The sequence below is a fragment of the Esox lucius genome, chromosome 17 (genome assembly GCF_011004845.1).
Source record: "Esox lucius isolate fEsoLuc1 chromosome 17, fEsoLuc1.pri, whole genome shotgun sequence".
Classification (NCBI taxonomy): domain Eukaryota; kingdom Metazoa; phylum Chordata; class Actinopteri; order Esociformes; family Esocidae; genus Esox; species Esox lucius.
The window spans coordinates 30,897,128-30,923,756 of record NC_047585.1 but is presented as its reverse complement, the minus strand read 5'-3'; the positions used below and the strand labels follow the sequence as shown (position 1 = coordinate 30,923,756).

The 26,629-nt window shown below is 39.8% G+C and overlaps 2 protein-coding genes across 3 annotated transcripts; one reads left to right on the top strand and one right to left on the bottom strand.

The window, feature by feature from the left end:
- Positions 1-5,415: 5,415 nt before the first annotated feature.
- Positions 5,416-20,460, top strand: cdk4 (cyclin-dependent kinase 4). 2 transcript variants are annotated; one of them, XM_010881188.4, is made up of 9 exons: positions 5,416-5,831; positions 13,558-13,626; positions 14,034-14,254; positions 16,427-16,562; positions 17,112-17,279; positions 17,656-17,765; positions 18,214-18,264; positions 18,449-18,584; positions 19,925-20,460. In XM_010881188.4, the coding sequence occupies exons 3-9, from the start codon at positions 14,037-14,039 to the stop codon at positions 20,015-20,017; spliced, it is 912 nt and encodes a 303-aa protein (XP_010879490.1). In that variant the 5' UTR covers positions 5,416-5,831; positions 13,558-13,626; positions 14,034-14,036; the 3' UTR covers positions 20,018-20,460. The 2 variants fall into 2 exon arrangements, with proteins under 2 accessions (XP_010879490.1, XP_010879491.1); XM_010881189.4 differs by lacking the exon at positions 13,558-13,626 and having other exon boundaries at positions 5,417-5,831.
- A 2,200-nt stretch (positions 20,461-22,660) lies between these two features.
- On the bottom strand, positions 22,661-25,541 carry LOC105016971 (tetraspanin-31). Its single transcript, XM_010881191.3, has 6 exons — positions 25,285-25,541; positions 23,993-24,160; positions 23,692-23,772; positions 23,385-23,525; positions 22,895-23,005; positions 22,661-22,782 (listed from the first exon to the last, which is right to left on the bottom strand). Exons 1-6 carry the CDS (start codon positions 25,345-25,347, stop codon positions 22,708-22,710), a joined length of 639 nt encoding a protein of 212 aa, XP_010879493.1. The 5' UTR covers positions 25,348-25,541; the 3' UTR covers positions 22,661-22,707.
- Positions 25,542-26,629: the final 1,088 nt, after the last annotated feature.

Sequence of the window (26,629 nt, the reverse complement as noted above, 5' to 3'; positions counted from 1 at the left end):
CCCCTGTTGTGGGCTTGTACCTGGGCTGGGTCACACTGCACAGCCATTTTAACCAAGAGCTGATAGCTAGAATGAACAGCACCCCATGAGCAGCCTGTATTTATGCCAACCCTGAGTGAGATTGGTTTAGTCAGCTGCTTCCCACACCCACACCCACACAACACACACATGCACCCTGGCTGAGCAGTCTGTCTAAGCACTCAGCCACATCTCCCACACCAAATGCACACAGATTGTGCTGGAAAGGCAGCATTTTCAAAGTACAAAGAGATCTCTAAGTTCAGCTGTCTAGCTTGTTTACCAGAAATATAAAATTCACTAATACTAATACCCCCCCCCGCTCCTAAATTTGATGCCCAGTAATGATCTTCCCTTTACTGTCCTTACAGTACTTACAAATACATTGACTGAATGCACACTTACATTGACTGTATGCACAATCATGACTATTCACACAAGTCAACTGACTCTCCCTGCCCTTAGTTGTCATATATTGGCAATACACCACAAAACAAAAATTTTTCTTTCTATTATAACCTGGTTACCATCACTGTTAGTTCCATAAACATGTTTTGTTAAACCTGTGATATATCTAGTCTCATATCACAACTTTCAGCTAATCAGCATCCAGGGTACGAGCCACTCGGTTTATAATCTACAGTACCTTGCTGGTGTACTGTGTACTAGCTTTTTTGCTGGTCAATCACGTAACATTTAAACCATTGTTAAGTTATAAATAACTACATCAAGTATCACAAGTATTCCTGCCACTTCTCAATTCCTAAAATTCAATTGAGGAATTCCCAAATGCGCCCAGGAGAGGCAACATCCCCTTTGTAAAGTTTATTCTGATTCTTGTGAAGTGTAAGTAACGTTTTCATTGCTATGCCCTCATAGTTGCAGAGTTTAAATTGGGCATGATACACTAGGATACCTGCCTTTTGCACTGCAATACTTTTGTGAGAATGACAAGCTGTGGAAAAAGTGTTAAAACAATCAGGTTTCAGTGTTCATTGGTGGCAATGGGCTACTTGCACTGAGGTCGGTGACGTACTGCCCTGAGTGCAAGTAGCAAATACACTCACCTAAAGGATTATTAGGAACACCTGTTCAATTTCTCATTAATGTAATTATCTAATCAACCAATCACATGGCAGTCACTTCAATGCATTTAGGGGTGTGGTCCTGGTCAAGACAATCTCCTGAACTCCAAACTGAATGTCAGAATGGGAAAGAAAGGTGATTTAAGCAATTTTGAGCGTGGCATGGTTGTTGGTGCCAGACGGGCCGGTCTGAGTATTTCACAATCTGCTCAGTTACTGGGATTTTCACGCACAAGCATTTCTAGGGTTTACAAAGAATGGTGTGAAAAGGGAAAAACATCCAGTATGCGGCAGTCCGGTGGGCGAAAATGCCTTGTTGATGCTAGAGGTCAGAGGAGAATAGGCCGACTGATTCAAGCTGATAGAAGAGCAACTTTGACTGAAATAACCACTCGTTACAACCAAGGTATGCAGCAAAGCATTTGTGAAGCCACAACACACACAACCTTGAGGCGGATGGGCTACAACAGCAGAAGACCCCACCGGGTACCACTCTTCTCCACTACAAATAGGAAAAAGAGGCTACAATTTGCACAAGCTCACCATAATTGGACAGTTGAAGACTGGAAGAATGTTGCCTGGTCTGATGAGTCTCGATTTCTGTTGAGACATTCAGATGGTAGAGACAGAATTTGGCGTAAACAGAATGAGAACATGGATCCATCATGCCTTGTTACCACTGTGCAGGCTGCTGGTGGTGGTGTAATGGTGTGGGGGATTTTTTCTTGGCACACTTTAGGCCCCTTAGTGCCAATTGGGCATTGTTTAAATGCCACAGCCTACCTGAGCATTGTTTCTGACCATGTCTATCCCTTTATGACCACCATGTACCCACCCTCTGATGGCTACTTCCAGCAGGATAATGCACAATGTCACAAAGCTCGAATCATTTCAAATTGGTTTCGTGAACATGACAATGAGTTCACTGTACTGAAATGGCCCCCACCGTCACCAGATCTCAACCCAATAGAGCATCATTGGGATGTGGTGGAACGGGAGCTTCGTGCCCTGGATGTGCATCCCACAAATCTCCATCAACTGCAAGATGCTATCCTATCAATATGGGCCAACATTTCTAAAGAATGCTTTCAGCACCTTGTTGAATCAGTGCCACGTAGAATTAAGGCAGTTCTAAAGGCGAAAGGGGGTCGAACACAGTATTAGTATGGTGTTCCTAATAATCCTTTAGGTGATTGTATATCTAGTTTAATGGAGCAGATTGCAAACGATGCTGGAATTAATAAATAAGTACTTTTATTGCAGGTGTAATGTACATGAGGTAGGTGGATATGATAACTTCATCTGACGGCACAAATCTAGATAAATAAACATGATCGAGACTCAGAAAAAGATATTTAAGAATTTTTGAAGAAACAAATAAAGAAATATTCAGAACATTGTTCTGTACCTCTGTGCACCGCATCTACTAAATACAATGGGGTTATTAGTATGCATAGCTTCCTGCTTGCCGTTGGGCTGAAGAAGCAGTGGTTAGCGCAAATACGCAGGGGAACATTTCACTATATTACAGTCCAATCTAAAGAATGCAGCAGGCATTTCACCAAACACCAGCTAGGTCAGGGCTGCCCAACCCTGTTCCTGGAGATCTACTGTCCTGTAGGTTTTTTCTCCAACTGTAATTTAACACACCTGATTCCAGTAAATGTGCAGTAAAAGAGGAGGGGTTTCCACGATTCTCTCTTTGACAAAAAAGTCAGTTATCGTCACCTACATTGACAGTTATTGTATCAATGTCATTGACAAATGAAGGAGAAAGTTTTGTGGAATGAAATAAAATAGCCTTGCTCAATTCTTACAACTATTGCAAGTAGTAAGATACTAGTAGGCCTATTAATGGCTAATAAGCGATTAAACTTAATAAGAAATGCTAGTCAGTTTAACAATGCTTAATGGTGTCTAGCCAGATATTCAAACTTGGTGTTATGTTAATGCGTGACAAAATGATCTAATTGAGACACAAGTATGACGAGGTAGGATGACCCAATCGGTCCCAATACTGGCATTCTAGCTTACTATATACTAAACAGAACGTACTTCACCATCATACATGTACTATGCGATTTGAGATTCATCATTATTCTGGATTATGACTACTGTGCCGTCCCCGAACCAGCTTCACTGGGAGACATTTCATATACCTTCGTAATCGTTTATTTATGTCGATACATACATCTTAAATCCTTTCTCCAACTTGCTAGCTGGAGCCTTGCAAATCATTTTGCAAATATAATTAATATTCTTCATTTTAGGCAACTCCTGTAAATACCTTGAATAAAAGAGTACTATAATTTTAATAACGGAGCGGCAAAACCGGAAATACATGAGCAGTAGCGGTTGTGCAGGGAGGCCATAATAGTCCAGTAGTAATTTTTTTGGCCAGTAAAAAAAAGGGTGCTAGTTGTACTCCCCTAGCCTAACCCTGTAATTTTTTTTCCTGAGCAAGGCAGTTAGCCCTAATTGTTCTGAAATTATACAATTTGAATATGTTAGCATACTTAGCTGGTAAAATAAACAGTAAGAAAACAAAAAACAGACAAGGCTGTAAATCAACTACCAGTGAAAGGGACATTTGGACATGCCCGGATTTTGCAGGGGTGGAATCAGGGGGAGCACTGCTCCCCCGGTGGCTGAAACGAGTAATTGCAAAAAAACATTGTGGAATAATTAATTGCATTGTTTAAAAAATATATATATATTTTAAATAACACAAAACAACTAAATGGTGGTAGGTAATACATCTGATTTCATATACTGCTTTAGTAAAAATGAGTATTTTCTATAATTTTTTTGCCCCCCCTGGCTCGAATGTCAAACCTCGACTATGCATTTGGACTATGGGAATTCAGCCAATGTAAAAATAAAATTAAAAAAGGAAATATGCATGAGTTTGTAGCTCTGTTAATTTTTATTAAGTCTTATTTCATTGCATAATAACATTCCATATTCCCTTTTACACATGGTACTTAACTTCCCTTTAGATTGATTCTAAGACTTGATAATAATCCTTGTAAAAATCCTTGTTTTCCATAACTTACATACTTTTTCTACATTGGACACTTATAGGTTTATAGCTCCAGTGGGCGTTCATTGACTTAATTACTTTAAAGGGTGGATAATAATGTATCTGATAGACAAAAAAATGTAATGCTGTTTCTAGCACAAACTCACAGAGAACTATGGGTAAAATAATTTGATGATGTCCTGCACATTTCATTTGCGAGACATCCAACTTCAGATACTTGAAATACAAGCCTATATATAATGCTCCACAAAGATACATTTAGGCCTTTAAGGATCAAGGTTTGAGGGTGTGGGGTGTAAGCGGGCCTTTTAACTGACTAGTAGCTAACTGTAATAAATTACTCTGGCAATGACATATATTTAGAAAAAACACTTTGGGATATATCCATCTATTTCTTTTTACATACAACCTAAAATGCATCAAAAATGTTTTCTATTATGTTTTGTTTCGTATGGGAATATTCTCCTAATGCTTGGTAATTTCGTGTTCTTTATGAACATGACAATTCACTTAGTTACTAGGCTAGGCTTGGGCATGACTTATTCACAAACATTATCAACGATCTGAATACATATAAAAAGGTGTTACATTTAAATAAAATCAATAATTCTTAATAAATAGGCTACTCAAGCACGCATGTTTATTTATGCATGTATTATTTTAATAATTTTTATAAACAGGGGTGGAGGAGCCTAGCAACAGTATGTTCTCCGCCAATTGCAGAAAGACAAGTCTGGTCCCAGCGGACTGGTGTTGGTTCCAATAATGTTCCAAAACGTTTCTTCTAGGTTAGTGAAACGTTTAATGAACGTCGCACCAATTTCCCAGAAACGATTCCCATAGAATATTAAACGTTTAAAAAAAATGTTACAGTCACAGTTGAGAATGTTCCATGAAATATCCCTACATGTTCTTTTCAGTTTCGTAGAATGACATTCTTAATTTAGGCCTATATTAAGTTATGCTTCTAAAGTTACATGACAGTGTATAGACAGAATACACAAATTATGAAGATAATAGAAATACTGAACGTTACGTTGTAGTTATTTTTCGGATTAACCAAATGTGAACGTTACGGGAACGTTGTGAGTTAGGTTGGGGAGGAGTTTGTTTCGCGGTTGCCGCATGCCACGGAACTTTGCGCGCGTCTTCAATGTTTGAGGAAGAATTGTCTGTGGAATAAAACACATTATTGGACTTACATAATTTAAAATCAATTTGCACTTAATTCAATATTATTTCTTATAAATAATTAGTTTCCTTGCAGTGTCACTATACTCCAATTTTTTAAACGTTCAACATGTATTTGGCAAATGTACCATACTACAGAACTTACTGTACAAGTTGTTGGCTAACAAAGTTGTAAATAGAACATGTTGAAAAGTGGTAATTATTATTTTGGTGGTAAATAGACTTTGGCTCCGCCTTGTCCAACGACAGGAAGCGCCTCCACTTTACCAAGTGATTTGCTAGTGTTTAGAAAAAAGTGAAGTAAGGCCGAAGAGAAATCGAATGATTTGATCGAAGACATCGGCAACAGTTTATGCCAATTTAGTGTAAAACCTGCGAGACTTACCTCGAATGTGGTTTGACACTCAAGAACCAAGAGAAAAACATGATTTCGTCAATGCACTAAATGTAGCAATATACATAGCCTGCTTACTTTAAAGACGCCAAGAAACGTGGTAAGTAGCCTATTACGTCGAATTTAGATCAATTATTGTTCACATCATCATGTAAATATCATTAAAAACCAAATATTGCAAATAGCAAAGTATTCCAGCTAGTTTGGGGATCACAACATAACTACATTTCTAGTTATAACTGTGTATAGATCTCTTATTGCCTCTTAAATTTATTTTGCCACGCCAAAGAGAAGAATAGAACATTGTTTGAACTTGTTTTTACAACGTCAGACGATGTTAAGCTCCATTTATGAAGTGTCGTGGCCTATCCATTTTGTGTTGTCTGGTTAATTAACAAAGAAGAGAACTCAGGAGGAACACCACGTGTCGGATGGCTTTCGTTTTCTTGCTGCCACGAGCTCTACACAATATAATATTTTTTAGTAGTAGTTACGAATTTTTATTACACATATCCTTCTTAAAAAAAACTTAATATAATTAATTGTCGTTTACTATTGAATGGATGTAGTTAAATTAACAATTGCTTGTCATATATTATTGTTTCCTTATAAATTAGCTATGGAAACAATGATTTCAGACCAACTGTTTTGATGTTATTGGTGTTTTATTGCTCAATCATTGCATAAAAAACTACAAAATATTCACATTTGTGTCACTTGGTCGGTTAGTGATAATATATACCTGAACCAGGTGACCACAGCCATCAATGTTGGCTGCCTTTGTGAAGGGGCCATCAACATGTGGTTAGAAAAGTGATAAATACATAAAAAAATTATAGTTGAGGGATCCACACAATAAGTACATTCAAGCACAATACCAGAATTATCCTATGTGCCGGACACTGAATAGCAGTGGATCAGAATACAAGAACATCTGGGGAAAAAATAGCTGGTATACACACACTGGTTTGGCACTATGACTGACATGTCACATTTCATGTGAAGCTTCACATCTTAGCTGAACAGATGCCCTGTTCAATGCAGCTATCTGGATAAGCTAAAACTAGCCAAACAAACAGCCTTCCCTCTGAGTCTGTTGCATGAATATGGCTTTTGGAACATCTATGCTTGTTAGCCTATTTGAAATAGTTGGTTTTGAGCTGGACTGCTTTATTCACAAAATGTCTGAAAAATATATTCCATTTTTTTCTATTTGGTATATAATACTGAAATTGCCAGGGACCTGCAAGTGGGTGCATCTGTGTTGATTTCCTTACTCCTAGTCATCCATGATAATTAAGCAAGGTAAAGATGTAACCCATTTGAATGTGCACTTCTTGATCTGACAATATTACCATAAGAGCTGGCGTGTATTCATGGGAGCCAGAGGAAGCCAGGCTTCCATTAGAAATTTGATCAGTAAAAATAATTAAGAATATATATGAATCTGTAACGGAAAATAAATCATGGGGCGATTTAGCACACCGTTGTCTGTTTCTGTAGCCCATGTATTTCATGCTGTCTGGCTAAAAATAATACGAGACATTCAAACTAGACTACTTAATATCCGATTATCCAAGTTCCGATCCGGATGGGTCGTATATAACTGTCTAGTTGACCGTTTGTTTCCAAATTCGATCGCCCATGGTGGCCACTGATCTTTGTTCTGTGTGATTTAATATGTGAATATGTATCTGAAATTATAGTAAAAGGAAATGTCCACATGCATGGTATACAGTATATATAGATATCATAAACATCCTGTATAATTCACATTTGCTAAATATTTCAGTTTGGTCAAGACACCTTTTTTTTCAGCATTTATCTATCTTTTCCGCTAGTTTGCTTGTCATTACCTGGTCTGAGCTGAACCGGTGTTTCAACAAGCTCCTTTCTGTGGCATCGAGCTTGGGACAGCTTTTTGTACAGTAAAGCGGTGTTCAATCAATTAATCACATTTATTTTACAAAGCCCTTTTTACATTAGCAGTTGTCACAATGTGATTTTACAGACATCTAGCTCTGGAACTCCAAAGAGTAAGAAACAAGTTGATGCACAGTGGCTAGGAAGAACTCCCTAAAAGGGTCGAACCTAGGAAGAGACCTTGAGAGGTTTTGGATTAATCATATACTTTAACTATGACTAAATCTACTTAAATGACACTGAAACAGGGATGGGCCCCAGAGACACTGGTTTACTATAAAATAGTGGGAGCGGTTGTAGTAATAACTAAGAGGTGCCTTTCCCTTGGGTTTAGGCTAGAGGACAGTCAAACCTCAGCGCCAAATCCCAGCCTACACTTAATCATAGACTATTTCAGTGTAAAAACTAACCAGTGAAACAGGGTGGGGGCCCAGAGACACAGGTTATGTCTGAAGTGGGGGGGGGGGGCATAGTAACTAGTAGGTGACCTCCCCTGGGCTAGAGGACATTCCTCATTGCTACTATCCCCCCTAACCCTTTCAGAGGGAACCAGTCTCTCCAGGCCCCCAACCTGTTTTTGTCCTCTGGTGGTGGTCTGATATCCTAGGATTATGAGGAAAAATTGTTAGATCTGAAATGTCTATTCCACGGGACATAACTAAATCCAAGATATGATTGTGGCAATTTGTAGGTCCCGAAACATGTTTGAAACCCCATTGAGTCAATTATGCCTCATAGCCTTTGGAGAGGGTCACTGGACTTCTCCATGTTCATATTGAAGTAGCCAAAAATGTCTGTATTATCTGCCATGACTACAATGTCTAATAAGTATTTCTGGGAACTCATTGAGGAACACTGTAACATGGCCCAGGGTGCTTGTAAATGGTAGCACTGAAAAGGGTTTGGGTAGGCTACATACCTTTCATGACTAAAACATCAAAAGATAGAAACCCTGTCATTTGTTTGGGTGTAAATTGATATTTGGTATTGTAAATATGAGCAACACCTCCTACTTTGCAGGAAGCACTGGGGATAGAGTCACCTGGGTAACCAGGGAGCTTCATTTAGGGCAGTAAATTAATCAGATTTAAACTAGGTTTCACACATTCCCAACATACCCAGTTTATGATTAGTGATTAATTCATTGACTTTGAAGCAAGGGATCTAACTTCAAGTAATCCCATTTTGAGGTCCAGGGTATTATTACAGTGTATTTTTGTTTATGACAGAAATGGATGGCTTTATTCTGGTAAGAGTACTATGGTGAACACCACCTTGTTTAACTTTACTTGACCAAGATCTAGTCACAGGCTCATTGGCAAGAACTAGGCTATCTGTTCTGACTATGCTAGTGTTAGACTCAACTAAGTTAGTAGACTGGCTAAATGCCTGCCGATTGACCTGCATGCTATCCCGTGGTCTACAAGATCTAAATTTCTGGGTAATAGAAGATCCATCCTACCTATCCAGGTAGGATGGAGTCTGTCAATCTTTAGCATGCTTAGCTCTTTTGGTGGGTGAGTCCCATCTACAAACTGTCTCCTGTGATTGGCAGAACACAATTTTCAGCCAGAAATTTAGTTGTATAAGTCTGCTATATGTCTCATCATTTCCCCTTACTGAGATGGTGCCAGAGACAATTACTCGATGCTGACACATCTTTGTAGCTAGTTTACAAGCTGAAGCAATGTTTTGCTTTATTACCTCTGATTGTTTCATTCTAACGTTGTTTGTGCCTATGGATAACAATATCTCTATACATTCTGTACTGGCCACTTATAGACTTTTCAAGCACCAACCCGAGATTAGCCTCTGTCCGTAGCCCTACCCCCTGGTAAACAATATATGATTGACAACAAATTTTTCAATCAAATATTGCAAGTGATAGATTTGAAGATGACAAGTTTTTCTACTGCTCAAACTTGATTTAAAAAATTAGTCAGTCTCTGATTCTGACTTAGTTTTGAAAACCGGTTGAATGTTTCTGTTTGCTCTAAAAGCTACTTATGTTGAGCAGGCTGACTGCATGTCTTTCTAGTAACCCAGATGAAGTTGTCCTGCTGTGGGGCTGTTCTGAAGCATTTACACATATACTATCATTTTTGTTATTTCTGGCCACTTTTGACCAATGAACATGTGCGGTGGCGTGGTTTTACTGCCTTGTGGCACAGATGCTGTTTTCTTCTTTTCGACATTAAAATAGACCTTGCCTGATCATTGTGTCTGATGCCGATCTTCTAACGATGCTATCTTTAACAGAAGGTGATAGTTCCCCTGTTTGTTACAATTAACACTAATTCGAAGAGAAAGCTGCTCAAGGTGGAGTAGCTCCATTTATGTCAAGATAAGGTCCCGGTGTAAAAAAGTTCAATGAAAAAAGCTACACCAGAAAATCTTGTTACAATATTGAGATGTTAAGATCTTAATTGCCGGATAAGTAAAATAAATTTGCAGGCTTCTTTGGCAATAAAGCAAGCATTTTCTGTCTTTTTGATAAATTGGGGTCTGTTTATATATGAATTTATCTGATTATACCTCATCTTTGGCATATTTCAAATCATATATGGTCAACCTTGGATCCCAGTAGAATTTTATATTGAGATGGTATTATGGGTGTCAGAGAAATTAAGGACAGTATTTTTTTCTTATTGCTCTACACCCAAGAGGTTTGGATTTTAAATCAATTAGCTTTTATTTTACTCAATACATTAATTGCACTGAAAACTATTCCGTTATTCTTGGGGAGGTTGCACAAAGCTTTGATCGGCTGACATGTATGGCCTGAGGGTGAGCATGCAGAACTGGCAACTGATATTATTGTCCAACTCCGGTGTGCATGTTGCACTGCTTGCTATCTATCCCTTCATCATCCTCCATCTAGGCTGATATTTGAATCCCAACAATTTGCTAGTTGATTGGGGAAAGGTGGCTAATATATTAAAATGTCCAGTATTTATACAGTTTTGGCTAAACTAAAACTATATTTTCTTTCCAATAAGGGCATATTTCCTTCTCTATAGGGTGCACAAAATATTCACCTAATGTTACAAGAATATTCCCTGGACTATTTGTTCTTTAAAGGTTCTCAGAATGTGTCATTATGTTCTGGGAACGGTGTGGGAACATTGTGGAGACATCCAAAAAGATGTTTGAGCTTCATCACAAACCAACAAAGTTCTTTTACACAAGATGTGTTAACATCTTCAAATGAAGCAGGCTATTGGCTGCCTTCATCCAGAGAGATATCTATGTGAGTTCTGAGTGGTTACCTAGTTACGGTGTTTGGCAAATTTAGTTGTTTTGAAACACAGCATATTTTCTGAGAATGTGCAAGAGTAGAAGGTGCCAACATTTTTCATAGTCACATTGGCCCTCATTTATCAAAAGTGCGTACACCAAATTTCCAGCGTACACTTTGCTAAATATTTCAGTTTGGTCAAGACACTTTTTTTTCAGCATTTATCTATCTTTTCCGCAAGTTTGCTTGTCATTACCTGGTCTGAGCTGAACCGGTGTTTCAACAAGCTCCTTTCTGTGGCATCAAACTTGGGACAGCTTTTTGTACAGTAAAGCGGTGTTCAATCAATTAATCACATTTATTTTACAAAGCCCTTTTTACATTAGCAGTTGTCACAATGTGATTTTACAGACATCTAGCTCTGGAACTCCAAAGAGTAAGAAACAAGTTGATGCACAGTGGCTAGGAAGAACACACACACACTTTCCAATACGGGCCTAACCCTTTACATGACGTTTCAGGGTTAGGCCCGGCAGTTGCGCACGGACTGGGTTCAGTAATAAAAGGCTTTTAATGACCAAAATATTATTCAGACTGACAAAATAATACAAATGACATTCTTCTTCTTTTAAATAATAATAGAAATAATAATAATAACGACATTCTTCTTCTAAATAACAATAAACGTCATTAATAATAAATATCTTGAAATAATAAGACGAATATTACAAATTGTCATGCAATTATTAATGTGAATGAATGGTGCTCCACATCACATCATCATCTTTTATTCTGCTTTTTAAACTGCCTAATGAAACAATTTTATTTCTTTCTACCTCCCTGGTGATCGTCTCAATCTCCACGTCAGAGAAGTTTCTCTTTTTTGCCGTCTTCCGTGTGTCCATGGCGTAAAATGAGGGCGTGGGGGAAGCGGAGACTTGAATATATAGGGGCGTGTTATTCTAATGACGATCGTTTTCAGCCGCGGCATTAATCAAGGGCAGGTATTGCGTATACCTGGATTTTAAAGGTACACACAGCTTCATAAATCAGGCGGTGAGAGGAGTGTAAGCAAATTCTTATGCCAACATGTACCCCCGTTTCTACGCAAGAATGATAAATGAGGGCCAATGAGAGTAGCCTTCACATTCATGTCGTGAAACATGTTTACTCACCACTTGTCTGTGAATCCTACCTAACTAGGATTAAAACACTGTGTGCTGTACCATATTGTCAAATGTCAATATCTATGAGACAACCTGGAGTGCCCCCACTCTGACCCTGTTCTCCAACTGGTCACGTGATGCTGTGTGCTGGTCACATGATGCTGTTAATTTTGCTTGTAGCATGTTAAGTTTAATGTTTTTGCTAGCCTAAGGTAACCATTAATGTCGTCGCAGTCGTGTTTCCACGAAATTATATTATACTAGCGGAATTAACAGCTTCCATGCTGTGCATAAATACATCACATATCCCTCCTGATTAATGTTTGTGGACAAACATCTCTAGACATTATGCCTACTTTATGCCTTTGCATATTATTCAAGTTCCCTATCTTATGCATTTAGTTGGATTTGGGAGTCATTTAATAAAGACAATCATTTAATAAAGACATGGTTGTGGCCAACCATCCATCAGAAAAGCTTATGTTTGCATATCCCCACCTAAAGCCCATTCTAACCACATAGGCTAAACATAACAGGACAATACCACAAAAAGCAAAGGTGTGATTCAGTGTTGGATGAAATGCTTACCGCTCTACACACAGAGGGGATATGTGTTTTGTATAGTAGCCTAACATAACAGTTATTGTACTTAGTGCCTTGATCAAGAGCACAAAACAACAAAAACTCATGCCGTAAAACAAGTAAAATCTGAGCCCTCTGCCACCTCTGTCGCCATGACACACTACAGTGTGTTCGCTTCGTCAATTGCTGTGGTGCTGGCATGTTGTTCTGCAAACTGCAGATTAATGGAGTTGTAGATGTCTTTCAACTGGAGTAGATACAACCTAATTCTTTAAAAAACAAACAAAAAAAAAACATGTATGCTACCCAAATGGATCTAACTAATCGATAACATCAGCTTTTTTTGTTGCCAACTAACTATTGGCTTTATCAACATTGTCGCTAAGTTGTTACAGCCCTAATTACCTTCTTTAACTACATATTTTCATAGCATATTTTGAAGTAGCCAGGGATCTGAAGAAGATCAAAGGGCTGTGGGTTAATGACCTCTGGTATAGACTTAATCTTCTCTTGGACTGAAGTGAAGATATAAAGTAACACATTGGTGAGGGTAACTGTTATATTTAAGGACCTTATTTATCCTTGTTGCCTATTAACATGTATGACTAGTGAAAGCCATTTAAAACCTTATAATGTATATGTGACTGGTCAGGTTTTGTGAATTTAATCTAGCTTAATTGCTTTAGAAATGTAATAGAAATTTAAAGGAAGAGAATAAGTGTTCTTGCACAGGTATTTTTGAAAAGCTGTGTAGTGATTCACCTGATCGAAAGACACAGTTTACTGAATGTACATTAAAGAAGAATCGTTCAGATGCAGATCACTAGTAAATCGATCTTCACAGTGTTTCAGTATCGGCCCACCACCTAATATCTTAGAGTTATGTATTCTTCTCTCTCTCCCACATGCATCTGCAGGGAGCCTGTGCTGTGTGGTTGACCACAGGAATGTCTTGTTGACTGAACTCTTTTCTCATTGAATATCAGGTCAGATTCCAACCCATACACACACACTTTCCAATACAGCTTTTTCTGCTTTGGAATGCAGAGGTGACCCCAATTAATGAGTTCCAGTGCTCTGGAAGGTGAAAGGGCGTGGGAGGGGCAGACAGGGTAATGAGCTAGATAGAAGACATGCAGAGCCCGCTGGTCAGGGCGGCTGCAGAGCCCGCTGGTCAGGGCGGCTGCAGAGGCCGCTGGTCAGGGCGGCTGCAGAGGCCGCTGGTCAGGGCGGCTGCAGAGGCCGCTGGTCAGGGCGGCTGCAGAGCCCGCTGGTCAGAGAGTGGATAATGTCTTACTGTAGCTTCATCATGTAGTCACACTGTACCTATTTTTTTTCTTTTTTCTTCCTCTATCTTTCCCTCTGCCTGTCTTTCCACTTTCATGTCAACCAGGCGATGGCCCAGGAATGTGGGTTCCAGTATGAGCCGGTGGCAGAGATTGGAGGGGGTGCATATGGGACGGTGTACAAAGCTCGGCATGTCGAGAGCGGCCAGTTTGTAGCTCTGAAGAGCGTTCGTGTCCAGACGGACCAAGATGGCCTCCCCATCTCCACAGTCCGGGAGGTGGCCCTACTGAAGAGACTCGAGCAGTTTGATCATCCCAACGTTGTCAAGTAAGAACACATGTACTCTCTGAACTTTATGTATGAAGCTATAGTCCACTCAAATCAGTGATGTCAGATATTCTCAGACCAGGAAGTAACTATATTTTTCAAATGAGTTAATATCCCATGCTGTCTTCTGTGTAGATCTAGCTATACAGTGTCACACCAGAACTGACCACCACAAGGTCTCACTTTCACCCAGCAAATTGTTGTGGTAAGAGTTTATTTCTTTCCACCTGATACTAGTGCCTTCCTTAAGTAGTTAAACATGGAGTTTCTGAGTGCGCTCGCACAAGGCTACATTCCATTGTAGCTCAGATTAATGAATAGAATTACATGAACTCTGGAAAGCCAGAATACCCTTAAACGTCTTAAATCCTATACCTGTCTTCCTAATAGATACTTGATGTTGTCGTGGAGGCCGACAGAAACAGATGGGGCTTCATTGGATGCTAATTTCAGCTCTAAAAGCTCCTTTGAGAGAGGCAAAAGCCACGGCGCACCAATTTCCTTAAAGCCTCCATTGACTTTAAAATAACATGTACCACCTATGATGCCCCTCCATCACAGCTTGGGGATACAGCATCCAAAACACCTGAGGGATACCCTCCTGGAAGTATCAAAGAATGTGGTCTCAATAATTGGCTGCCCTCTCTGGAAAGTGCCTGTCATGTGACATAATGCATAAAGAATAGATAAACAGCTGTGCCTAAACTGTGTGGTATGCTGTTTTAGTAAATCTGAGATTACATTGTTTTGGGGATATTTTTTTTTAAAGCGCTTGAACCAAGTTACATATGTCCTTTTCTCCTCTATTTCAGTGCATACATTGTTAGCTGTGATTGAACTTGCCTATGTTCCCCATTGCTCTTGGTACAGTCTAGTGACAGTCCATTACATTACCTCAGAGTAGGAGATGAGTGCCGAGCTACAGATATGGCCTCATTATGTGACGCACATAAGTGCACATCTGGGGTGTATTCATTCCGCCAAGCAAATAGTTTTAGTTAAACAGAAGCGAATATGTGAATATCCGAATTTGTCCAATAGAACTTACCGTCCGCAAGAGGATCTTCTATCAATACACTGGCCCCAAGCACACACCGAAATCCTCAGAATGGTTAATTGACCATAAAATCAACATTGTGCAGTTGTCATCTCAATCTCTAGACTTGAATCCCATTGAAAACGTGGTTTGAATTGAAGAGCGCAGACCATTAGGGACTGTTCCACAGAATTAATACGACAAAGGTAAACTGAATGGGTGCTTCACTTTTTTTTACATACAGTATAAAGTCGAACAAGACTGAACATACAGCACTGTTGAGGACATGGTGAATTAAAAAGATGAATTGATTAAAATTGCAAACACTTACAGATGATATGCATTGAACGGTTTTATTGATAGGAGTGGGGGAAATGTGGTGAATTTATGTAGGCCAAATTACAAATTTGTCCTACATAAATGTTTCACCCCACAGCTTTTGAATCTGAACAATTTGGCACACATTATAGAATTAGCTAGAGTTAGCGGCAGGCAAATGAGTCATATCTAGCCTAGTAGTATGGGTAAATCATGACCTGGAATGTGAAGCTAGCTAATGAAAAAGCCTGTGTATATCTAGCTTGGTACCCTACACCCACAGCCTCAGATTACTGGAATGCTAAAAGACTGAATGTTATGTCTATAATAGTCCGCCTTTGTTGTGCTTATTAGCAAGCAGCTGACTTGTCTCTTACTGAGATGAAGATGAATGATTATGAACTTGTTTGACTGTATTAAGAGAGATCTGCAGCTCCGACATTAATTTTACTTTCTAACTGATACACAAAAGCTGATGTTAACGCTGCTGTAGTAATGTTCGTTGAACTGTGGAACCAAACATACATTTTGTGTTCTCTCGCTTGCTTTTGTTGTGGAACATCACTCTAATGGGATTATTGTGAATGTGTGCATGTCACTCATTTTGTCTGCTGGTTTCCTTACCTTTTCTGGACAAAAACTCCACAAAATGTCTTGACATTACAGAACGTCCAACCTTTTCTAAATGTTTTTTTTGGCTTACGCGTTACATTTCAGGTTAGTGTTTGGAGTTAAGGTTAAGTTTAGGCATAAAAGTTAGGTTGAGATTAAGGCTTAGTTATTATGGTTAAACTCATGAGTGTTTGTGTGCACACCAGACTCATGGACGTGTGCGCCACCTTCAGGACGGATCAGGAGACTAAAGTCACCCTGGTGTTTGAGCATGTTGACCAGGACCTGAAGACCTACCTAGAGAAGGCCCCTGCCCCAGGACTGCCACCCAGCCGTATTTGTGTAAGATGCCCCCTCAGGTCTCCATAAAGCAGGGCTATGGTCTTGGAGGGCCAAAACACATTTTTACCTGCTAATTACTTGCCCTCACCTGGTGTCCCATGTTTTTAGTCAGTCCCTTATCTGCAGTAGAGAATGAAAGCACAAACAGTTTCAGCACTCCAGGACTAGATAATAGCCCTGCTGTAAAAGTATAAGGTCCCCTGTCAACCATTGAGAAATAACATGATATAATCTTCTACTTGATGACTGTTGATGAATACTGCCCTCCGGCTCTTTGACTACACACCTTCAGGGTTTGACCCAATAACCTTCAGTGTTTGGATAGGCAACGGCAACACTTACCTTCCAGTAGCTGAAGCAGATGTTACTTTTACTAGGAGTCTTTTCAAACTAGGTGACAGGACCAGGGACTGAAATGGAACCAGATCACTATAAACCATTTGTATGCTCTTTATAGGACACTTTATATCCGTCTGAATGTGTTGGATGAAAACTGAATTGACTGAGCACAGGTTATAAGTGTCCCCCGTGTTTGTTGGCACGTGTTAGGACCTGATGCGTCAGTTGCTGTGTGGCCTGGCGTTCCTTCACTCGAACCGCGTGGTGCACCGGGACCTGAAGCCAGAGAACATCCTGGTCACAAGCCGTGGTCAGGTGAAGCTGGCCGACTTTGGACTGGCAAGGATCTACAGCTGCCACATGGCTCTCACTCCTGTGGTAGGAAGACATGTTGGTTTTTCTGTCCTTGAGAAGACGAGAACAGTTCTTCCCAATTATCCCTAGCTTTAACCTCATCTTAACCTTTGTAATCCAACCTTTATGCCCAAACATAATCTTAATGCCTAAATGTAAATCCAGCATGAACCCAAATTGTAACTCATTAGCCTAAAAAAAGCTGTTCATTTTTTACTACTGGCCATGTCCTATATTTTAAGAATACTTAATGGTGAGGATAGACATAGTGAAACCCGGTATTTGAGGATTGAAATGGTACTATGTACATTCATAGCAGTGCTTATATATACTATTGTCGAATGTGGTGTTTTCCTACTATAAACTGTGCCTTTAATGAGGACTCTCCTCTCTGTCTCAGGTGGTGACCCTCTGGTACAGGCCTCCCGAAGTCCTGCTTCAGTCCACCTATGCCACACCTGTGGACATCTGGAGCACAGGCTGCATTTTTGCTGAGATGTTCCGACGCAAGTAAGAAACGACGCATAGTTGTCCCTTTACTGTTAGCCCGTATAGTATATGAATGTTAATCTTATGTCAATTAGATGAATAGGTTATTTTCTACCTAGCAAATTACCACCTTGGTAATAAGGAGCAAGACAAACTACATTTTGTTTCTGGCTGTAGTGACAGAGCTCTTATTCTTTTAATTATGCTGCCACCATGTGGTCAAATGGAAGTTCAGCCAACTACTGTGGCATTTAGATGAACTAGTGCTGAGATTCCTCTCTTGTTATTATGGCTCCACACTAATAACCAGGCCACACCTGTGTACACATTTGGGGGTCAGGTCACATTGTTGTAATCTTTAACAGACATAGCCGTAAATCAAAGGTAGAACAATAAAATGTGACCATTTGAGGACTGAGACGGGCGTTAAACCGACAGCAAATTAACTGATATTCAAACTTTCATGTAGACCGTTGTTCTGTGGAGACTCTGAAGTGGACCAACTGGGAAAGATATTCAAGTGAGTATGGGCAGGAATCTGTTCAGGTGTCACTCAAACTGTACCATATTCCACATACGGTGCACTCCTTTGGACCAGGGACATTTGGTCACTGTCCTCTTGTCGCTTTGAATCAATCTAGCTTTTGTAAAAAAAAAATCTAGACTGACTGACATGCTTGCTGCTTCTGTCTGCCATTCCACAGTGTGATTGGCCTGCCACCTGAGGAGGAGTGGCCTGCTGATGTCACCCTTTTACGACATAACTTCAGTCCTATCAGTCCCCGCCCAATTACAGACTACGTTCCTGAGATTAATGACCTGGGGGCAGAGTTGCTGCTGGTGAGACTCATGGTTTTCTTTTCAGCTGTGGGTGGGGGTATTCATGTTGATTGAAATACATAATCATACAACTGTTTATATTTTTCCAGGATATACTTAGTGTGAATCCTGGTATTTACACTGAATAAAAATATAACCACAATGTTAAATTTTTGTCCCATGTTTTCTGAGCTGAAATAGTCACATCTGGTAAAATCCCAGAAAAGTTTATTTCGTGTGAGCATTTCTCCTTTGCCAAATCAATATGATTAGACAACATGATCATTACAAGTGTACCATGTCTGGGGGACAATAAAAGGCCACTCTAAAATGTACAGTTTTCCCACTGCACAATGCCACAGTTGTCTCAGGTTTTTGATGGGGAAAATGTTTTGAGTGGAGAATTTGACATTAATTTGAACACGAGCAGCCTCCAACCTCATTGAGAGACTTTGGCAATACAATCGACCAACCAACAAAGACAGACCACATGTAGCTTCACAAGCCCATGTCACCTGTAGAATCATCTGAGACCAGCCATTCGGATATAGCTGATAAAACTAGTGGTTTGCAAAACCGACTTCATTGGGGGAAAGCGCACCTTCAGAGGGCACTGGTACACTGGAGATGTGCTTTACACAGATTATTCCCTGATCTCACTGCATTGGGCAGCAATTTAGTCAAATCTCAACAACAAAGAAAATTGCACGGTTATATTTTTGTTCAGTATATTTACAGGGCCAGAGGCTGTCTCAACTATAATGGCCTGGACACCATACTTTATGCTTAGGGACTCCACTGGTTCATGGGTAGAGTTGTGTTTTTTCAAGACATGTGAGCACCATTGTTGATATTTGTTGTGAGCAAATTCTTTCTAACCTCCCCTTTAGACCAGGTCTGTGCCTCTTAGGCATTGATTATGGCAAGAGATGCCTGAGCATTTTCCTTTCTGCTCTTGGGGTGAATTTGGTGAGAGCCTAACTTGAATGGCTAGTGGTCTCTGAATAATCTCCATTTGTAAATTCTGTTGAACAGAGGATTTAATGATTCACTTAATTATATGGAAATGGCTTTGGTAACCCTTTCCAGACTAATGGGAATCAGTGTTGTTTTCAAAGGGCTTCAGATAGCTCTTTTGACTACACATTATTATGTATACCAGGACCCTTCCAAGTGTAACTTGTATTGGTTATTTCTAAAATTGGGTTACCTTCCTGTCAAATAAATATTAATCTGTATGTTCAAATTACAAGAAATATACAAAAACATCCTCACAGCGCAAGATTGATACAAGCAAGGGTTATCAGTTTGATCCAGTCTTGATTCACATTTCTAAACCTAAGCATTGTTTGTTCCCACAGGAAATGCTCACGTTTGACCCTCTAAGAAGAATCTCTGCCCTGAATGCTCTAGAACATCCTTACTTCCAGGAGGATGAAGTGACAAATGGTTAGAATGCATTGAAAGACAGGAAATGAGACTGTGAGGAAAGGTAACCCTGACTTAATTTGCATTGTCAATTGAGATTCAGTGCATTTCAGGCCAGGCCCATTGTGGGTATTACTTATGTTACTAGACAAGCCAGTCGCACCCAGTAGACTCCCTGGAGAACGTACAGGAGAGAAGTTGGGTTTTAGGGGTTTTAGGACCAATACACACAAACCTGAATGCACTCTACACAGTAACTGTTCTGAGTCATTATTTTAATATATTATAGCTTAACAATGTATTTTTGTAAATGCACACATGGTCACAGTAGCTGGGTGGTATTTGTGAGCAGGTTTACGGGCCAAAGAATGTTTGTTTTTCTGTACCAGACACCCCCCTCCCTTTCATTCCAAGAAGATCTTGCAATGTATCAGTGCTGCAAAACTAATAAAGCTGCTCCAATCATCAACTGAAACAGAACTTCTACATTTGTATATTCCAGAAATGCATTCTGTCTTTTCTTTTCAGTATTTTCTTTCATCGGAAAAGACCATTGTAGCTGGTCCAAACATTAACACAATCATGTGGGAGTTATCACTTCCCATTGAGCATGTGCATAAGCCCACACTCACCTCAATTTCCCACTTTCTATCAGTAAAGCAAGAATGCCCCAAAAATGGTTTCATCAATTCAGAGAAGATGGGAAATAACAGTACAAACCAGGCTTTTGAATCAATACATTTAATAGGAAATAATTGGTAGCACAAAAGTAAACATAGGATAAGTAGAACAGCAGGAAATACAAAGTGTGTCCAAAATGGAATTATCATTAATAGTGCATTACATAGAATGCCATTTGGGCTGCAGAAAAAGGCAACAGGAATCGACAATGCAATGATCTAGAACAGGAAGTCAACACCAGGGGTGAGATTCTGTCAGTCGTGTACAAACTTCATAAAAAGTAGCCAAATGCTGCTCAGTTATTTGGGTCAAAATAGGTCACAATGAGAGCCTTGAGTCTCAGGATGTCTAGTTAGGCTTGAAGCCTTTTGAAGCTCAGCGTCACATAGGTGACAGCAAACTGACCGTCTGAACGTACTGATTCCAACCTACTTCTGGTAAGCAATTATTAAAGTCATTTGTCAACTCTCACTGCTCTGCTCTCAGTTTCAAAATGCTGCTCATGTCAAAAATTACAGGTCAGTGCAAAAGTTCTAATAGGCCACTTTGTGAACATTCACTGACATTTTTACAGATGGTTAAAAAGTACAGGCACATCCCTAGTTTCTTAATCTACATTAGACCAAAAGCATTATTTCCTTCAATGAAAGAATAGACAGTTAAAGAAGTGCCACTAGGAAAACACTTTTAGGTTTGTTATAAAATAATTATAAACAAAGACTTGGAAAATAGAAACATCAAGTAAAAAAAGACAATACCTTATGTTTACATAGACTGAAGGGTAATAAGAGACTACACCTTTCCCCCCAATGGTTATCGGTGTCATCTTACAAAATATGAAGGCTGGTTGTGACTCCTCACTAATTTAAACCAGATCAACCAAAAACACAAGGCAATTGAAATGTGCTGTATTGCCATCATTGTCTTAGTCATTAATGCATCAAGTTATTTTAATTCTCAAGACTACAGTTTCTCTTAACTTGTGAAATACTATTTCACTGGCTGTAGTAATTTAAATATTGCTTTTCAAGGACTATACCGCAGTATTGCAGCATGCTGTCTCCAGCCAATCACTCCAGACTATGGTAGGAGGACTAAATCCTAACACTAAAATGAAGGACCGCGTCAACCACAAATGCTGGTGAACATAGATGGGAAATGTCCTTACGCACCTCCCTGGTGGTCAAGATATCTTACCCAGTATCACAGCCCACTTTTAGTGTCTATAGTACCGCACTGAAAACACAAATCAATACTACGCAGGAGTGAAAACATGTATTAAAGTGCTGCCTCAAGTGTCTCATGGCCACCCTATACCTTCTTTTATCGGGGCAGAGCAAAACATTCCCTAACCTGTCAGCACCAAACGTTCTTAAACTAATGGGGTTTTGGCTCAAGGTGAAATACATTTCCAAATTCAGTATAACAGTTTGGCGACAGATTTAGAGGTTCCCACTGGAAGCACTTGTATATCCACTGATTTATATGGCATGTTTTTATTTATATTATTGTCCTATTACATTTTGTTAGGAACAAACGGTACATATAAAACTACAGAATCCCTATGTTGGTGGGTACGCAAGGTGCCTGGTCTGTAGTCTATTTACATAAAGGCTTGTTCTCATTCATTAGAACATAACGTAGACATTTTAATAGGTTTTTTTGCCAGGTAGTCTGTCCCTGCCCCTTTCATGTTGCGCTTAATGAATCGGTCGATTTAAAATGTCCACTGAAGAACAAGGTGAATCAGAATTCGCTCAGAGTGTGCAGTCACCATTACCCCAAAGGTTCAGATACACAGACACAGTTATAAAAAAATATATACGTTAAATCATTCTATCATACATGAAAGGAAACTGAACAGACCCACATTGCCTTCTATTTCCCAGTGTTTGCTTGCGTGTGTGTGTGTGTCTGTGTGCGTACCACAATTTGAGTTTTGTTCTTTAAATATTGTCTGTGTGTGTACAAGCATCTCCCATGTTCTAATTTGTGTATGTGGTTACAGTACGCTGGCGTTGTCCGTCCTCTGCCGCTAAAGGAGCGTACTAGGGTTGGCCTTTGGATCCTTCTGGTTCCTATAATGTGCAGCCAGCCACACACCCAGGATCTGGAACAGAACCACAGTCATAAAAGGTGTATAGTGCAGAGAGTGTGAGCTGCGTGTGCATTTAGATGAGAGCTCATGTCCTGTGCTTCTGCGATTGTAGCTGTATCCTGACCTCTGTGAAGCTGAAGAAGAGTCCGACTCCACCCAGGATTCTCAGGGACCACGCAGCACGGTGCAGCATCTTGTCCCCACAGGTGAAACATGTGCTGGTCTTCTTACAGGGCTGAATATGCATGGAGACAACTATAAGAACGGACGGGAGACCAAACATACGACTGATACTGCTTTGAAGGAAAAGTCAAAACACATTTTACATGCAAAGAGATTTTTCTACCAACGACAAGCAGTGCTGATTTAGCTTTATGACCTATAATGGATACAGTTAACATGGGTCGCACACAGCTGTGGAGGGCAGATGGTAAACAGTGGATTGAACCACATCCCGAGAGAGGCCTTTAAGAATGCTAGTGTCAGAAACCACACTTTATGTCATAATGAACTTCTGATGAACACTTATTTTCATTAATGAAATCTCTTGGTGTGCAAACCTAAGACCTTAAAACATCAGCTGAGTGAAATTGGTGTGCGCATGTCTCACTCACTGCTGGGCAGAGATCTATATCCTGTTTAAACTGCTCCGAGCTCTGGGTGGTGTTCACCAGGCCACAGCAATCCAAACTCATCTCCACGCCCACCCGTGTCTCGTTGCTCATTAAGCCCCAAGTAGCACTTAAAAGCTTAACCTGAGTTGAAGGAGGCAAAACACATGTGAGGACCGAAGTGTTGTGGAATGGGAGACAGGCACGCGCAGGGGTCAAACATGTAAAGTGTCCACTGGGACTGAAATATTATTAAATAAAAGCATGGTGGACCTAGGGTCAAGTTGGTCAGGTAACAGCACACACAGACCTGCTGTCCTTGGGTTATAGCCAAGCAGGCGCAGGACACGCCAAACTGGAAGAGGAACACCAGGAACAGAATGACCATGTACTGGGAAAGGAGGAGTAAAGGAACCAGACAAGCAGACTGAAGGGAATAAACTGACGATGTTAGAGAAGAAAAAAAAAAAAAACACTCCGGGAAAACGTGACACCTCAAACACCAGATGAATACACTGACCCGTACTGTGCCTTTTACAACATGACTGACCATATCTACCAATGCTGGTACGAACAGGGCCAATACGACTATGAGAAAGACTGAAGGATACGAAGAAAAGCATGACTTGGTGGTGGTTGAGGGCGCTGATGAGGCCCACAATGGAGATGAGCAGCAGGAAGACACCCACGGCAACGACCCCACCAATGATGCGAATGCTGGACACAATGCCGAAGCCTTTCCCCGAAGCTGCCACAACAATCAGCAGCAGACCGACCAACTAAGGACACAGAGAGAGTAATGGGAAACAAATCCAGCAAGGAAACAGACTATCACACTCACACCAGAAGACAACAATCGGCCTTACTAATCTTCCTGGGAACTTAAACCTGGGCCCAATGACATCTGGGGAACAACTGAAAGCTAAACCTTCAAGCTATGACACTGCCTTATTGTGAATTTGTGCTTTATTAACCACTTTTGTTTCTATACTCAAGATCTACACATGTATATGATCTAATGGTGTTAAGTTGTATACGATCTATTTGCTATATGAGGATCTCTCAATGGAGTTTTATACAGATTCTAGTCCGTTTTTAACACTTTACATAAAGTTAGAGATGGCACAATGACACTATTCAGTCCAAAACGTGTTACATGAACAGAGATTAAGGGAACTGAATTAACCAAGAAATTACCGGGATTTCCCTTGCCATTGTTAGTTGATGTGCAATTTTGGGGAGATAATCCCATCTATTAATTATGCCAAAAGAAGGAGAATGCAGCTTTTTAGGACGCACAAAAACATTACTGGAGTATGAATACTGTTAAATTCTAACATTGGAATCTTGTTATACACATTTTCTGATTACAATCCAAAAATGTGTCTTTCTTCCTTAAAACTCAAATCAATGTGCAACTGTGCACTAGCAATGAGTATATTTTGCTGCGTTTTATCTCCATCTATTATGTAACGATAAGCAACTGAGGATGTCGACAAGGAAATATACGATCACACCACTCCCTTGCGGTCGTGAACTAAGCTAAATACCTAGTACCATAAGTAGTTTTAGCAACCTAGCTAGTTAACGTAGGGTACCGTGTAGATAGGTACTGTGCCGCAGCTAGTGTAACATTATTTAGGTAAATAAGTCTGGCTAGCAAATTGGACATCGGTCGTATCTTTACGTTGTTGGTTAACCGGAAACATTGCCATAAGTTAGTTAGCAAAGTTAACTTAATACGGTTATTAACCATAAAACTAGACGTTAACTACAGAATGTACAACGTATGTTGGACGAATAGACTACAACAGGCAACCTCACCACAACTAACTGTAAGATGGCTTCAATTGTGAAACATATATACTGAACCTTGGCTACCTAGCTAGTTAGCCACACTTACCATGTACACCACGTTGAGCGAGCAAAGAGCATTCTTATAACACGTAAAACCCCCACAGACCATCTTCAAATGTTGTATCTTACGTTGCCAACTGTTACTGTATATTCCTTTAATTATTTAGTATTTTATCTACTTTTGTGATGCCCCAACCACTGCCATTGAGCTATAAAAATCACCTGACTGATACAAGCAATGAACACAAGTATCTTCGTAAAAACACTGTATTTCCCCCGAGGGCGGGGCCATACGTCTTCACTACGAGCGCGGTGTGCACGTCATGTGCGCGTTCTCTGCAGCATCTCTTAACTTGATGCTACCAACAAGAATAAATCATTTGTGCCAAACATTTCCCAAATAATACAAAAGCCGTAGTCTTTTGAATGATGCAAACTATTTTTCTTTAAAAAACAATGTTTTGGCCTGGAACACTAAAAACGTGAATTCATAATGGTAAGAACCAACAAACAAACGTGTAATTTAGCAGCAATAATAATTAAATTATGATGAAGTTGGGAAATGTACAATATTATCACACTTTCCAACATGATTCTTTAACAGATGAAGCATTAAGGCGATTGAATACTTCAAAGGCCATATATATAAAGGACACATCCTTGACGTCAGGAATACGCTGCGTTACCATATGTTTCCGGGTTCCTTCCCCTGGCTGAACCGCTGCTAGGTTTTATTGATGGGCCGTCCGAATCAATAAAGTTAACTGAATCATTCAGTACAGTTCCTTGAAAAGATTTGTATAATCTGAATCACGGTCCGGAAAAAAAGGTTAAATAATATTAAGCGCACAATTTAGCGGAAGACAAGACGAGAAAGGTTTTACTTTTTAAACCCTAGATAACTTTCTGAAAAATGCAACATATTCGACCGGACGAACTATAACAAAAGCATGTGAAAAGTAAACGTTAACTGTCGGATCCCGTGGGGGATTTGAAGTGCAGGGATACATCGGCTCGGATAGGCCTATAGGCTACATTTCAGATTAAAAAAAAGACCTCTAAGATGAGGCTAACATATTGGCTTCAACAATAATTTTTGAAATTAGTTATTCAGTGGGTTGTGACATCTGACAAGTGTTAAGCGTTGGACGAGTTTACATTCCGACTACACAGCGGCCTAAAGCTCCGTGATTCTGTAGCGCACAAGTGATTCACTGATTAAACGAATCTTCTAGAAAATTGATTCAGTACACCCAGTTCACTGAAAAGATTCGTTCAAAAAGAATGATTCATGATTCGCACATCATCTACTATACTTAAACAAAATACTTTTTTTTGCATGATCGATCATATTTTCAAAATAAATCCCAAAATTTCACAATTTCTATGTA